At 33.5% G+C, this 16900-nt stretch overlaps 2 protein-coding genes across 2 annotated transcripts; one reads left to right on the forward strand and one right to left on the reverse strand.

Annotated features, from left to right (window-relative positions):
* Positions 1–281: 281 nt before the first annotated feature.
* On the forward strand, positions 282–2457 carry LOC133696352 (mitochondrial uncoupling protein 3). The gene is made up of 2 exons (XM_062118525.1): positions 282–779; positions 1665–2457. Exons 1-2 carry the CDS (start codon positions 396–398, stop codon positions 2205–2207), a joined length of 927 nt encoding a protein of 308 aa, XP_061974509.1. The 5' UTR covers positions 282–395; the 3' UTR covers positions 2208–2457.
* A 518-nt stretch (positions 2458–2975) lies between these two features.
* On the reverse strand, positions 2976–6996 carry LOC133696776 (phosphate transporter PHO1 homolog 3-like). Its single transcript, XM_062119052.1, has 12 exons — positions 6261–6996; positions 5716–6131; positions 5529–5600; positions 5289–5418; positions 5034–5154; positions 4630–4888; positions 4420–4524; positions 4285–4329; positions 4048–4197; positions 3624–3902; positions 3379–3515; positions 2976–3299 (listed from the first exon to the last, which is right to left on the reverse strand). The coding sequence occupies exons 1-12, from the start codon at positions 6850–6852 to the stop codon at positions 3200–3202; spliced, it is 2406 nt and encodes an 801-aa protein (XP_061975036.1). The 5' UTR covers positions 6853–6996; the 3' UTR covers positions 2976–3199.
* Between the last annotated feature and the right edge of the window lie 9904 nt (positions 6997–16900).

Here is a 16900-nt window from a genome sequence, read left to right on the forward strand (position 1 = left end):
ATTGTAAAAATGAATTAAACACTTCCTTTAGTTTTAAGAGTTAATTTATTTTAAGAAATGTTTTCTTTTTTCATCTATCTTTTCATATTATTTATTTATTTTAAAAAAAATAAATTGAAAAAAACATGAAATAGATAAAGGAATTAATTAAACAGTTTTTTAAGATTAAAAATATTATTTAATTTGTTTTGCAAAATTAGAGGAAGCAATTTATAATTTACTCTTAGAAATGAAAAATGCCCCCCCCCCCCCCCCCCCCCCCCCACCCATTTAAAGAAAAAAGAACAAAAAAAAAAACTAAAGTCCTAGGTGACGGGTTTTGCTACATCTGCCCAAACATTGGACACCTTCTCCTTCTCGGCAAAATCCATCCATTCGTGTGCTCTCCGTCTCCCATGAACGAAAGCCATGGCCACCAGCAACCAAAAACCCACACAAAAATCCTCCTCACCTCACTGTCAGCCATGGTGGCGGAGACAGCCACTTTCCCGATAGACTTGACAAAGACCCGGCTCCAGCTCCATTCCTCCACTACTAAACCCACCAACGCCTTCGTGGTGGCCTCTGAGATCATTCGCCAAAAGGGTCCTCTCGGGTTCTACCAGGGCCTTTCTCCTGCCATTTTAAGACACCTATTCTACACTCCAATTCGAATTGTGGGCTATGAAAATTTGAGATATCTTGTGGTGGTTAACAATGAAGTTGCTGGCGGTGGTGGTGATCTTGTTTCTCTCTCCACCAAAGCTCTCCTTGGTGGACTTTCTGGGGTAATTGCTCAGGTAAGGACGAAAACCTCACTTCTCTGTCAAGTTTCCTTTCTTTCCTTTCCTTTTTTTTTTTTTTAAAGGAGTTCCCTTAAAAGTTTAGATTTTTCAGTAATTGAGATATAAATGTGAGTGTAGTAATTCATAAAGAAGAAGATTAAAAGATGGGGTGTACTTGAATATGCTGAATTGATTAGAGGGGTGTATATAATCATTATTGCTCTTAGTGATTTCTTTCAGACCATGAAAGAAAGTGATCAAAAGTATAAACCAAAAGCTACAATTTCCAATTAGTTTTGAGCATTAGAATTTTGCAATTAATTAGCAGATCAAACAAAAACTGAGAGCTTATGGAGCTAGCAAATGGTATAGTTAATGGATATCCTTGACAATTAGTTATTTATTTATTATAGCTAGTTGTACCAATAGGTTTAATTTTTTTACATTTGTTTGGTATTCACAACGGTACTTGTGCTGCTCCAATGATTTCTAGTATTACAATCCAAACAGAAGAATTTCCATCCTTGCTGTCGAGATTAAGACAATCTCCCTCTTATGTTTGGAAACATTGGTTTTGCTGTTCCACAGGTTCCTTGGTTGGTTATCAGTTGACAAAATTAGTTGAGGAAAGGCAACCATATTACCTTTCAGTTTGTCTCTGTAGAAATATAATTGTTTGTGTACAGTTTAACCCTTCTCAAAGATTCAACATTTCCAAGCATTGACTCAGAATTTTAAATCATTAGCATTGTGGAGAGATGCATATAGACTAGGATTATCTCAATTAATCTAGCACCCAGCTGTTTAATTCCTTAACCTATACTAATTTAATGTGTAAACTTCTGCATACTGGTGGACAGTTTCCCGTCAGTTTTTTTTATTTTACCATTAGTTTTACAGGTGGTTGCTAGCCCTGCTGATCTGGTTAAGGTGCGGATGCAAGCAGATGGTCGTATTGTGAACCAAGGTCTCCAACCTAGGTACTCGGGGCCTCTTGATGCTTTCAGCAAGATTATAAAGGCAGAAGGCTTTGGCGGACTGTGGAAAGGAGTTTTCCCGAACATCCAAAGAGCCTTTTTGGTGAACATGGGAGAATTAGCATGTTATGACCATGCAAAAAGATTTATCATCCAGAATCATATATCTGCTGATAATATCTATGCCCACACATTAGCATCCATCATGTCAGGACTTTCTGCAACTGCTTTGAGTTGCCCAGCTGATGTTGTGAAGACAAGAATGATGAATCAGGCAGCAAGCAAGGATGGCAAGGCTGTATATCAGAGCTCTTACGATTGTCTGGTGAAGACAGTTAGAATGGAGGGATTGAAAGCACTATGGAAGGGATTCTTTCCTACGTGGTCTAGACTTGGTCCATGGCAATTTGTTTTCTGGGTTACTTACGAGAAATTTCGACATGCTGCAGGGCTTTCTTCCTTCTGATAATTGATTTATGAGGAGGACTCTGCAAGCCAATTTTGGCCAACACTAGCAAGAAGTTTCAACAAGCTCCAGGCTGTCTTCCTTCCTACAATTCTTCTCATTGCATTCACTCTAGTTGAGAAAAAAATATGGCACCCCAAGTTTTAAACCCGCAACTTTATATTACTTTTATATGTTATTCAGTAAGTTACGACACGAAACTTATAATCAAATGATACAAAAAAATATATTAACATAGTTTTACTTTTTAGTTGGTATAATATTTCCTTTCTCATTTCATAATTTATGATTAATTCTTAGTACAATCTTAATGAATTATAATATAATATGTGAGTAACCAAGTTATTAAATTTGATTTGGAGTTAATCCAGTATAAGGCTTGAGTTACAGGTTTCGTGAATTGATTTTGATTGACTCAAATTAATGTATTTTTTAAAAACTAATCCAGAGAAATCTACTTATGAACAGAGTGGTGATGCATCTCTCTGATCTCATCGCAGTTTCAATGGGTTCCTCCAATTAAGAAGTTCAGATTTCAAATTTTGTTCCAATATGCAGGAAGGGAGCATACGGAATCGACCATTTAGATGGATAGAAGAAATGATTATGACCAAGAAGAGTCTACTCATTGTCCGGAAGTAAATGAAATTAATGCCACAAATTATGGTAATGCTCACCAAGAGAAGGACATCCTCATTCACAACAAATTCTACCCATGAAATATCTTAGAATCTTGAACTAGTTTTGATAAAAAGGACTAAAATATCATTTGGAGAAACATGGACGGCGTTGCTTTATAATTTTGGACTTGCTTAGAAGTAAAATAGAAAGATAATAGTGCGATACAAAAATTTACAATCTAGATTCCTCTGTTGCCACTAGTTCTATTTTTTTTTTTTGTCAAAAAATCTTGCCTTTTCCATTGTCAAAAACATGTGCAATGGCTCTCATTTCTTTATTGCCTCCAGCTTTGTTAAATGTTGTGGCAAAGCTTAGTCATCGTGGTCATCATCTTCCACATTGTTGAAAGGTAAAGGCACAGACTTGAATGCTCGATATTTTCCAACGTTGTTCAAATGTTCATTTTCCAACCTGACAGTTCAACCAAAAAATTGAAGAGATTAATTATAATTAAGGATCTTGAACTTCTCAAAACTAAAATTTTTGTTACCTAAAGAAATTCCACATGCCACGGCGAATGATCTCGAGGCTGGCCACAAGGGTAACCATTGTTTCTTGGTGCAAGGAAGTAACCCTGAAGTTCAATACTGTTTGCAGCCAAGCAAATCTCAGCAATATATTCAAGACCTGTAAATCAAATGAATGTTCCTTTTAGGAGTGATTTAGTTTTATGGGAAGTTAAGATTTATCAACTGTAGGTATTATTTTTTTCTGGTTCCTCCTTTTGCTACTAACCATGGCTCCAAAATATACTGATTTGTGAGGGACAAGGAGTTTGTCTCTCAGCCATCTATTCTTAGAATGGCGCTGAAGAAGCCCCCAGTCAAAAACAAGATCCCAATATGTGCCAATGATTGCTGCAACGGATGAGAAAACCCATGCTATTGCTCTCCAACCATCCCCTTTGTTAATGTTGTAAGCTGCCCTCAAACAAACAGCTGCTATTGTCAAAAAATACTTCAATCCGTTGTATCCTTGCATCGGATCTTTCTCTTCAAACAAGCGCCGGAGGCACTGAAACAAAGAGGAAAACTTGTTGATATGTGATTTCAATTGGTGGTGATCGCTTCCACATTTCAATAAAAAGAAATCATGTTTGAAAGTTTCAAAAAGCTCGGCAGGTTAGACACACCGACAACTAGGCTAGCTACTTGCAAACCTGAAGAAGGCGAGACCAGTATGGAATCACAGCAACAATGAATGAGAAAGTTATGAAAACAGGACTTTCTTTGCAATTGTGCCGTCTGTGTTTATAGTCCCCCCAAGCGTAATAGCAAATGTAGAACTCCAGGCTTCTAAGGGATTGCACCTACATCAATACAGTGATGTTTTTTCTTATCACTTCTGAAATACAAGTTTTTGAACTGTTGAAGTACAGCCCAGGCTGATGACTAACCTGGCTAGTTAGTTGGTCTGCCAAGAAGAAATCAGGGAGTGTTACCTGCAGAAAAAATAATTTCCAAGAGAATTAGTAAGCGAAAAATTTAAGTTCCATATCCACTTTTCGTGATTTTCTGCCACCAATTTCCACCTTGTAGAGAGGAGCAGCAATACAGTGAAAGATACACGTGAGGAGGAGGAAGCGAGATGAGCGATAAAACATGTTGAATGGCCAGAGCAATATGATGAGGAGGAACTACAGGGAAAGAAAAATATCAGTTCATGCTTGAAAAATTGGAGGTCGAGGGAAAAACAAGAGAGAACTTATTTTTTAAAAAATAAATATTTGTAAGAATCTTACTATCAACACATTCAGAGGGAGAAGTTCTGTAAGCGCTTCGTAATCTTTCGTTTTAGGGTCCATCTCCATGTCAAGGTTTAAGTGCACACTGCATAGAGCTAGTACTGCAATACCAAAACCGAGAAGAAGAACTTGTCTGTAGCCCAGTTCGGTTTCTCGTTTGAAACCAAAAATGAAGGAGTAATTCACTCGGTACCGCCTCCAGAAGTATATATTAGCAGCATAGATGAGCACGTGTAGAACAATTAATCCAAACAAACTGCAATGGGTTGAGCATAGCTTGTCAAACAAATGGATCTAGCCACACATGAAAGGTTGGGATAAGGTTTTTCATGTTTAAAGAAATGAGCGAAGAGAAGCAGAAAGTAATTGTAGACCCTATGCTAAAAGAAAAGTAGTGTTACCTGTAAAGAGGAAACATTGTTTGCATGTATGTGTTCCTTCCAGGGTTATTCATGATTTTGCGGACTTTTACGATTAAAACAAGGGCAATTAGTAGGGCTACTGTGCAACCAGAAAAGAAACCTGCAAATTTTCTCAGAATTATCAACTAATCAATAGCAACCCTGAAAGAGCTAACATCTAAAGAAAACAGCTTTTTTTACACCAAGATGCTTGAATCACGTTGCAATACAAATATTAACTAGTATCTTACGTACCCATGTAAAATGTTGTTCTATGTCTCTCTTTTTTCGCTTTTAGCCTTAAGACGCGCATGCCTTTACTCCGATTTGAGTTCAAGAAATGCTTAATGAATGCTGCCTCAACCCTTTCCATAAGCTTGGTAGCCTATGATGGAATATACATTTTAAGTTAAATAAAAATGTATAGGACTTAAAACATATATATTGAATGTATTAATGTCTTGTTGAACATTATGAAACAGAAACTATGCTCACTTCATCAGAGCTTCCAAGGAAGGAGTTATCCACCATTTTCATGTAAACTTGTGATGCATCCCTTGTGGTAATCTGACAGAATTATGCAAAGCGAATTGGGGAAAAAAAACTTATCAAACTCTCCTGGGGATTAGAATACAAGTAGAGAATAAGAGGAATCTGAATTCCCGAGGGATGACTTGCATACCTTATCATACTTCTTCATAATTTTTGAAAACGCCAGTGTATTCAAGAAGCTGTAACTCTTAAGAAGGCGAAGCTTTTGGTAAAATTCAAAAAAAGCACCCTTGAGTTGTTCTTCAACTTTTCTAAGATTTTCCCTTGTAAATTTAAGTTCTGTTTGTTGGGGAACTTTAAGGAAACTTTTGATGGTCGAGCGAGGTGTCGCCAGTGTGTTGTTAATCTTCGCACGGTTTAGTATTTCTAATGGAGCTGGCCTAAAGGTACTTCTGACCATGCTCTTCGGCTTCTCTTCTTCTTCTTCTTCCTCCTTCTGGTCAATATCATCGCTTTCCTTGTCCATTTTATCATGGTCTGATTCATCTGACTGCTCATGCAAGCTTAGCCCTTCCGCAATCGCATCCATTAAATGAAGTCCTCTTCCTGCACATTGAGAAGGATTTTAACGAAGTTAGCAAAACATTTACGAAAGATGATTGGTCTTTTAAAAATGCTTTTGGAGGCAATGGTAATATATGAAGGCATGTGGCTGATTTAATTAGAGGAACTTACTGCGTTCTCTAGCTCCAGATGGAGAAGAAGCTGCCAATGCAGCAGTAGAAGCTGCAACGTCTGAAGCAAGACGAGTCATATCTGCCACTCTATCAGACCACCCAACGGGATTCTCCACTTTTATCCTGAAAGCAATCAAAGCATCCATTTGCTTATTCAACATCTCAGCCTCTTTCAATACCTCCTCCACTTTAGACCTGTAAAACTTGTCCACTTTATTGAACTCGTCATCAAGCCTTCTGAAAAACACAAGCTCGTATTCTCCTCCTCGGACAGTGGGCATAAGAAATGTAGTCTGATAGCTTTGAGAGCCAGCGAGGTTCACAGAATTCACCAAAATAGGTTGTAGTTCAAGATCAGGAGAAGAAGGGCTCATAGGGGTGTAGTTAGTACTATTCCGTCGTGTCAGGCCACTAAAAGCTCTATATAGTGTGAGCTTTCTTTTTAGGCCTCCTGGGGTGGTTGCAGGTGGGTTGGTTCTTAGTCGGAAACTTTGTATCTCTTTCAAAAGGGTCTTGAGAAAATCGTAGTCCATGTATGCTTCTTGCCATTCAGGCACCGCTTGCGCTGTGAACTCTTTCCCAAACTTCATTTTTCAGGTTTTACTTTTCTATGTAATCAGTCTAAAACCAGAAGTCATCTATGTTAGTAGGGTTGAAAAATCATCGCCAACAATTTTAGTAAGAGGACATGGAAAGCAACAAATCAGGAGAAATAAAATATAAAATAAAACTCTCCACGGCTAGCTGTAACCTATTTTCCATGAATAATAGGTACTTTAATATATATCTTCCTATTTTTAATTAAATATAACGACACCTATTTTTCATCATTAATTATCTCCTCTTCATATGTGGTTGAAAACATCCATCGATCCCAGTACGAGGGCGAAAATATTTAAGGATAATTTATGGTCGTACGAGAAAAAATGCAATTGTTGTTGTAAATTTAATGCAAGTTATGAAAGATTAGAACACGTGGTAATGTTTGGTAAAGGTGATTTTATTTGTTTTTTAAAGTATTTTTTTAAATAATATATATTAAAATAATATTTTTTTTTAAAAAAATTATTTTTAATATCAACCTATTAAAAACAATATAAAAATATAAAAAAATAATTAAAAAAATAAAATTCTTTTTAAAATATTTCTACACCACAACAACAAAAATTATCTTAATCTACTGTGGTCTTAATCCCTTGCAAGTTGCAATTTTAATGGTCACACACCATTGTGAAACAATATAGTGACACCTATCCAATTCATTGGGTTGTTTATTTTATTATTTTCACTTTACTAGGCTTTTTAGATTTTTTTTTTAAAAAATTAATTCTTAATTGTGGGGTTTTTAAAAAAAACTAGAATTAATTTTTTAAAAGTTTTGAAAATTAATTTTTATTTTGATGGTCTGCAAAAACATTGTATCCAAAAAGTGAAAAAGGATTGTATGGGAGAAAATGTAAACATCAAGGGCAAAGTGAAATTTTTTTTAGACGTGTAAAATGAGAGATTTGTTTTAGTAATTTTTTAAGAAATCAGTGTTGATAAAATTTTCTTAATTTCATTTCCTAAAAATATAATCTATCCCTTTTCATTTATACAGATAAACGTCGGTACTTTGGATATAGAAACTTCTTAATTAGCTTTTCAAACTTTTTTTTTTCTCTGTCAAAGTAAATTGAAAATATGTATTTCTAACTTATATGTAGTTAATAATAATTATTTTCTAATTTTCAGCTAGGTTTTGATCTCTTTGAGGAGAATTTTTAATTTTCACTCTTATTTACTTATTGACATTATATTTTGTTAATAATAACATCTTCCCTAAATATTATCTTAGATGTTAATTTTATATTATCACTTAATGGATTTAATTATCAACATTTGATTAATATACATTTACTTAGATACTTTACTATACAAAATTAGAAGATTAAATACTTATTTAAATGAAAGTAAAGATTAAACACTTGATTGTAAGAATCATTAATTATTCCTTGTGCTAAAACTATCTTATTTTAGGAGTAGAAAAATATGGCACCCCATATTTGGTTAAGAGGTGGAAATTAAGCTATCCGCTATACGAGACAATCTAGGACTTGCCTGATCTGGCTTCTGGTCTCGAGTTTTGAAAGAACATGCATCAACTCTTAAAATCGACTCAGTCAAGAATCAAGATAGAAAAAGGAAAGGGCAAGGCTTGTCTCCAGAAAATAAAACTTACCCATCCTAAATTAACATGTCCAACCATTAACTTCGGCTTTGGACCGAGTCATAGACCCGCACAGTTTTAATCACTTTGCTCAGCACAAAAGTCGTTGGAAGTGATTGCTGTTAGTTGTTCCTTGTTTCAGCAGGAGCTTCAGTAGCTATAATTAGCCGGCTATATCTAGGTGCTTAGACTACTCTAGATAGAAAGGAAATACCAGCTAGCAGCGCTGCATGCATCGTCCTGCCGACACCATATTAAATATGAAATTGACTAACCGCACCCATATCCGTCAGATGAAGGAAATGATTTTCTCCAGGCGGCATTCATTTGGATCGTTACGTTTCATAGATATACATTATTGAAATTAACGTCTGCCCCCCAGGTTAATTAGGTTGAGTTGAAAAATCATCGGAACCACTTTCTGCTCCTGCGCGCGACTATATATGCTAGCTGCATGCTGGAACTGTTTAATTACTGCTATTTTCTGCTACTGTTCAGCATTTTGATATCTTTGCTTCTAGCTAGGTTATGCTCATATATTAGGACTTAAACCTGTTCTGATACTGCATGTTGGTATTGTCTTCAGAAAGTTTGCATCTATAACTTAGTTTAGCAGATATGAGAGAAGAATCTGAAATGATTTGCTATTGATGTTTGAGTACAGTACTTATATGTCAGCAGCCTGTATCACATGTTTGAATTCAAGTATAAATCATTCAGATTTTGATTCTCGTACTGAGGATACTATAGATTTCTTTTAGAGGCAGTTTTAGAAATAGGCTATATCATAAAATGGCTTTAACATCACTCTTTAAGATTGCCTTCTTTCTTTTTTATTTTAAACATTCTTCGATCCTCTATCGAACGAACGGCAGTAATGTTCGTTTCGATCTTCTAGCAGTAAAGATTGTCTTTCATCCTCCACCATCTCGGACGCATAAGTGGAAAGTAAAGTGTGCGTGCGCCGTGTGTGTAATAATAATATTTCACAGCTAATTAAATATCAGCAGCCTCCGTTGAGTTTCCAGATAATTCAAACCCAGACTTCGCATCGCTTCAAATTTTCATACTTGAAACTCCACCAGTACTGCACTGTTAAAAAAAAATAAATTTTAAAAAAAGAAAGATGAAACGATGGCCAAAATGTCCTTTAGCAGATTGATGCGCTATAAACGCTGATTGAATGAATGAATGAATGAATGGACGGTCAGATTGTCGAGGAGTTTCAATCTCGTGTAGGTGTTCTGGGATAAGGATTGTCAGCCCAATTGGTAGGTGTTTGGATAGAATACCTTCTTCTAATGGTCTAGGATTACAGGCCCTGAATCATAACTCTTCTTTGGGCTCGGGTCCAACCCTCCTTTGGGCCTTTAGAGTTATATTCTCCTCGTAAGTGAAGAAAACCAAGACTTCCAGGATATATTGTTTTCCCTCCAGCAATCATAACTCGTTCGAAATCCAGAATCAAAATCATTAAAATTTTAAAAAATAAAATAAAATCAAGGAATTTAAATTGAGATTATATTAGGTCTAGTACTCGGCCCATAATTTGAATTTTTCTCACTCTTTAGTGATTCACTAAACATTGGATGAGACTCGTTACTAAATAACACGTCACATATGGGAAGCTAGCTCAAATTACATTAGAATTAATTGCTTGAAATTTCACAGATCTAGTGTCCTATATCTGAGTTAAACATATATACTTTATCCTATTAAAATTTCTTCTTTTTTTATATAGAAAATAAAATCTCTATTTTTTATATTAACAAAAACCACAGGAACGCATCTTGAATTAAAGCTCATATATAGTCTGGGTTTTTTTTTATCTAAACAATTTGAATTAAATTTGAAATTGTTTAAATTTGAATCAAATGCCTCTTATCATTTTCAGGATAAATACATTAGAGAAATTAAGATATCCATCAAAAAAATTTATAAAACACAATTTATTAATCAAGCGAGAGACTGTAAGAATTTATATACATGTACGTATGAGTAACTATTGGTCGATTTTGATTGCGGCTAAGCAGAACAGGGAACTTCCACTACAAGTTCTAGGCGTAAATTATAATTTAATTACTCTTGTATTAAATAAGCACTCCCTTATTTAATCTTTCTAATTTTGAAAATCATAAGTGGTCTCTTAATCAAAGTTTACTATTGATTTGATTAGAAATTAATAAAAAAGATTTTAGGAGGGGAACCAACAAAAATACCAGTTAAAAATAAATATGAAAATAGAAGGATTAAATATTGGATTTTTAAATCAAATGAATAATTGATAATTTTACTAAAGATAGAGGGATTAATTAAGTAACAATTGATATAACAATTTTATTTTTTTGAGTTAATAAGTAACATATAGTTTTTTATAACATTTTTAAATTAAAATGAAATAAAAGATATAATTTGAGATCTAATCATCGCAAATCCAAAGTATTGTTATAAATTATGATTTTTTTATAATTAAAAAAATAAAATCGAAAATAAAAATATAAAATGGTTTATGTGCAGTAACATATGCTCCGAATCTCCACTATTCCCTTCTCCCGTGACTCAACTACTTAAAAAAAAAACAAAAACATTGCTCCATAGGGAAATGTTTCGTAATGATGAATTGCAAGAAAAGGAAAAAAAAATCTTTTTCACTGTAGTTTTGCATGGCGCTGACTATATCATCACTTCCACTTCCAACAGAGTAGTCTAGCGTGGAGCAGTGGTAACCATAAGTAGAAAAACTGTGCATGTCTTTCTAATTGAGTGCACTTGAATCAGTGCCAAATGATTGCTTGCTAACTTCACTCGATTCACGACGCCAGCCGATCGAGTGAATAGTGATGGACTATTTTCGATTACATTTTTAATCCAAGAAAATAAGGCTTTTATTTTATAATTAACAATTGAAAGGGAGGCATTTAATTATGTGTTTCAATTGCTATTAAATACTTAGTTGTTCATTATTAAGTTTCCGACTGTTTATCACTCTACTATTATTTAATTATTGCTAATTCCCCTGTTATGCATGTTTTTATTTCTTAAAAATACTTAATTTTATCTTGAAAAAGGTGGGAAAATGGTATCTTTTGAAATAAACTTGTAATATGTTCTTCAAGGACAAAGTCGAAAAATTATATGTTTTTTTTAATGTATTTGATTTAGAAATAGTGAATAAACATTAAATGCACTCTGATGCACAAGTAAATGGGGCGAAGGAGTATATATAATAATTCACTTGTCGTTCCATCATCATTCAATCCTGCTAGCTAGTATCTGTACACGGATCACGATCATCATGAGCAAGATCTGGAAAATTCTCCAACTGCTAGGAGGACTTTTGCTTTAGTTTCAGCACTTCTACAGTGGAGATTCTTCTAGTGACTGTTACAGTGACATGCATGGTTACTTCATTTCTTTTATATATTGCAGAAAAAGTAAGTAAAAATATCCATGTTTATGAAATACAGCTACATAAAATAAATATTATCTAAGCAAAGCATACATCAATTGATGTAAGAAAATGGTGGTTCTTGTACTTGTATGTACGTACTGCTATAATTTTACCATGTTAATTTTACTTCTCCCCGTTTTAATTATTAAATGTTGTCGATCGATCGAGCTTTGGATCACAGACATTGATTTTGAAGAATTAGAGGTACCTCACGAGGAGAAAACAATCCCTGCCTGCAGCGCAGGGTGTGCGGGCAGTTGAGAGATAAAAGAGTTGAAATTAAGATTGTTTTTCTGATTGCAACTCGGATTGCTCTTTCTTATATAAAGTATTTTGTGAGAGTAAATTTAAAAAATATATTATTTTTTTATTTTTAATATCAACACATTAAAATTATTTAAAAACACTAAAAAGATATAAATTTATATAATTTTTTTAAAAGAAAAAACATTTCTAAAAAAAATCTAAAAACACACTCCCAGTCCTCCTAGATATAACTATATATAAAAACATTGTATGCGGTTTGAAGATAACTTGAACCTAGAATATCCTCGTGTTTTGCGCTTATGCTGGTTCCTGTGGATTACAGTACATGTCTTAACCTTGTTTTGCAACATTTCATTTCAGAAAAATCAAGTAAATGAGTTAGCACGCTTTAATAATCAAATAGGCCTAATCCATTAATTATTTCACCTGTGTATTTGTTATAAGAATTTTCATTTTCACACGAGTTAATAATTTCTCATCTTTTTAATTTCCACCCATGTATGGCATGTATATCACACACGTGCTTCTTTTATATTTTCTAAAATATATAGACGACGAGGATCCATTTGGATTTCATAACATTATATAATTAATTATTCATAAAGAAAACTAGAAACGAAGTTAAAATTTTTAGAGAGAGGAGTATTTAGAGCACGGGAAATTAAAATGTAAGGAACGGACAAGAGAGAAATGTGTGGAGAGGGGAGGAGAGAAGAAAAAGCAACAAGTATTTTTGAAAGAACCAGTTGTTCTTTAATTTTGCTGTCTATTTGATAACACAAGATATTTATTATCATGTTAATTTACCTTATGGAAAGTGGTGCAATGATTAAAAAAAAAACCTGAAAAGTTATGGTATCTTGTTGTGTCTTTAATGAAGAGGTGAGTGGTTGATACGTGTTTTTTGAGGTAACATGTTGGCAGTAAATAAACAATAACGAGAAAAAAATGTCTTGCACGTTTAGATAATTTGGCGCGAGCCAATGGATGATGCACAATATTGTTCTAACTTCTTGAAATTAGAACTCAGTGAAGGATACAGCTTCCAATTTCATCATTAATGTCAGAAGCAAGAGATATAATTATATCTGAAACTGTCCAAGAGTTTAATTAATTCTTTCATGGAGTTTTCAATATTTACTAACTTAAAATTTTTTAAAAAAATATTTCAACAAAAAACTTAATTTGCATTAAAAAAAATGTAGAAGTCGCTCGCTCATTAATCCCTCACTCTACCACTCATTAATCCTTTATATATATATATATATAGTTGAACATGATTGTAATATTTTCAGTTTGGGTAAGATTTCGAGTTGAGGAGGACAATATTTACACCCTATCTGAACCTATATTTTACTTCGAGATAACCTGAACGGGCCAAAAACATCTCTACCCATTTAAGCTAGGTCGATTCATTATCTAACGGGTATGGATAAAAGTATCATCCCTTCCCTACCGGTAATCGTCCAAAAAGTTTAATCCCTCCAGTTATTGTACTGGGAATAAAAATTATAAAAAGAAAGCATACTATAATTACCATTGATAGCCTCTGCCATCAATAATGATCTTTCCTGCTGTGTTGACAGTTACGAAACAACCCATGTTTACACTTCTACCTCAAAAATCATGAGCCAGACAAAATTTTAGGTGGGTTCTAGCTCTAATGATATCAATACTCTTCGTTGTCTTGAATTAATATGATGGGCAACATTATCATCTCGTTTTAATAGAATGTTTCGTCATATTAATATGCTTAGGCCCCGTCTTTCCCACGAAGTAAATACAGTATTTATTCAAATGTCAGGCACTCAGCAGGACGCAGATGCACACATAATAACACATACAACCAACTATTATAATGTTCTACCAAAAAGAAAAACTATTGATAATGATAATTATTTGCAGATTTTTGGCAATGTAAGAAAAGATCACGACGGTAACTTGTGCGGGCTGATTTTCTGCAATTGTACTATATATACACTGCATTTATTGCAAATTAATATAACGCTGGGAATCCAAACTCTCTTGCTGTTATGAAAGGAGTCAAGTCCTGTAGCTACGGAAATTAAAATCCTTAATGTTCAAAAAAAAAGAAAGAAGCACCAGCATTAAAAGGTGTTGCAGTGAGTGATATGGCAAAAAAAAAAAAAAAAGTTAAAATCTTTGAAATTTGCCTCGCAACATTTTGAACTATTGTAGAAGCAGTGTGCTCGGTAAATTTTTATCCAAACATTCATAAAAAAATTACAATGTATAAAAAGATGCTTTAAAATTTTTAAATTTGAGCTATGAAAAACACATAAAGCTTGTATGATAGACAAAATATTCCTATAATAAAGAAAAACTCTTATACTACCTTTGAAAATATTAATTTTAAAAACTTTATAATTAGCAGAAAAAATAATATTAATTAATATCAATTAGGGTGCAACAGAAATTAACTCCTGTGCCATCTTTATCTGAATTTATCAGCAACAACGGATCCTTCTATCCTCCCTGATGCAATTAATTTCACCTTGGCAGGAAGAGAAAAACATTACTAGAAATTTAGTAATTCTAGCTACCATGATACAATGAGGATGCAACTAGATATTTTTTTTTTTACTTCGCTGTCAGTAATGATAAGAAATATTAACTTCAGGGAGTTGATAAGGTAAAAAAAAAAAACACGTTATCTTTCTTGATTTTTTAAAATTAATTATTATGGTCAATAGCTAAAAATAATAATATTTTTTTTAAACACATCAAGTTAATGCAGAGGATTGAAGCATTTAAAATCATTTGAAAAAAGAACTTAATCTTGATTAACACACAACTTGGTTAAAAAAATATATTTATTACCGCTTACAAAAACAATATTAATTCTTTGTTTCCACATCATTGGATGATTGCTTTGTTTGCTATTCTCCCCCGTCATGAGTATTTGCATACATAGCTCATTGAGGCCATATTGAACTACGTACTGGATTCGATTAGCTTTATCGATCAACCAAATAATTAAGTATCACATCATTAATTTTCAAAATATATTTATTACCGCTTACAAAAACAATATTAATTTTTTTTTCATGTTTATTAATCAATGATTGAGTAATGCGATAATAAAAATAATCCGTTTTCTTTATGTTAGTACAATGAAATTTCTTCTAATATTAATTAAACCAGTTTGACACCGAAAAAATCAATTAATAATTGTTGTTTCTTTATTTTATTTTTGTCATTTGAAAAAATAAAATATTTAGTTATAAAAAAAAATAAAAAAAATAGACGGACACCCAGCATCTGGCTTGTCAATCTTGAAACATATTGAATTTAGAATATGATTTGAATATTGATGTGTAATTATGATATCTAAATTGGAGATTTTATGTAATTTTTCTGAAATATATTATTAAACTAACTTTGTTTCCCATACTTTTCATCAATTTCTACCTTGAATATTAATTATCAACCAGCCTTGCGTTGCGTAATAGTAATAATTAAGAGATAGAGTGGCATTTAGAACAGTAAATAACAAAACTGGGATTCCCTTGAAGGATAATTGATGCATCTTGTTGAAGAAAATATCCAAATCCCTGGTTTGAATTTGATCAATGGTTGATGTTTCATTCCTAGTCGGTTGGCATTTTTTAAAAAAATTGATATATCTAAACGAATAACATTTTACTAGTAATCTCTCTTTGTATTTACGTTAATACCGATAATTTATTTTAGGGTATATATGACACATAGATAGGTATGAGCATATATATATAGATTAAATGTTAATTATTAGTGGCTTTTTATCGTCTTAGAGTTATAATTATAGAATTTGATAATTTTTTATCAATAGAAAGAGGCTAAATATTATTAGCTCGGCCACATAATTATGTTAAATTTGAGTTTAATAAGGTCTCCCAGTACTCCCTTAAGCACGTACGGCTATACAAGTAACTCCTCCCAGAGAGTTTTGTCGCACGTCAAAAAATCCGCGCGGCATCGGCTTGGCGATTTTATCGTTGTTTGTTTTGATTTGCTTGATTGGTTCGTTGGAGTCGCCACCTAGTAATTTATTGAGGGCTACTAGGAAACCTGATGCGCTGGTCTTGTCAGAGATTCATGGGTAAGGGACTGGTTGTGGTTAGGGAAGGTATTAGCACCCCTAACGCACCCTACCTGAGGTAAGCTGCTTCGTGGACTTGATGTGTTTTTTAAAAATAAAATTTTTAGCCCAATTCCAAGGCTTCGATAATTCAGTTATTAGTTCCCAATATGTAGATACATGTTCTACATTTTCATGGGAAATATAACATGATTTTATCTGTCCTTTAGATATTTGTGCATATAAATTAAAATATTAAATTCATTTTTTATTTTTATTCAATAACATACATAAAAAAAAACAAACACACACATATCTCTTTTTCTATTATTATTCTCTTTCTTTTCTTTTCTTTTTCTTTTTTACATCCACAATACAAAATACAATTTCTAAACAAACTAAACAAAAATTACAATAATATTACAATAACATAATCTAAAAATTAAAAAAACAGTCCCTAAAACTCCAGAAATTACAGGGGGAACACTTCTGGAACCGGAGGAACAGTGGCGGCGCGTCCTCCCACGCGCCACCGCCACTGGCGGCGCGTGGGTTCACGCGCCGCCGTGAAATTCAGACAGCGTGGGGGGGCTGTAATGGCTTCCTCCCCTCTTCACTTTCCTGCTCCCC

The sequence above is a fragment of the Populus nigra genome, chromosome 6 (genome assembly GCF_951802175.1).
Source record: "Populus nigra chromosome 6, ddPopNigr1.1, whole genome shotgun sequence".
NCBI lineage: Eukaryota > Viridiplantae > Streptophyta > Magnoliopsida > Malpighiales > Salicaceae > Populus > Populus nigra.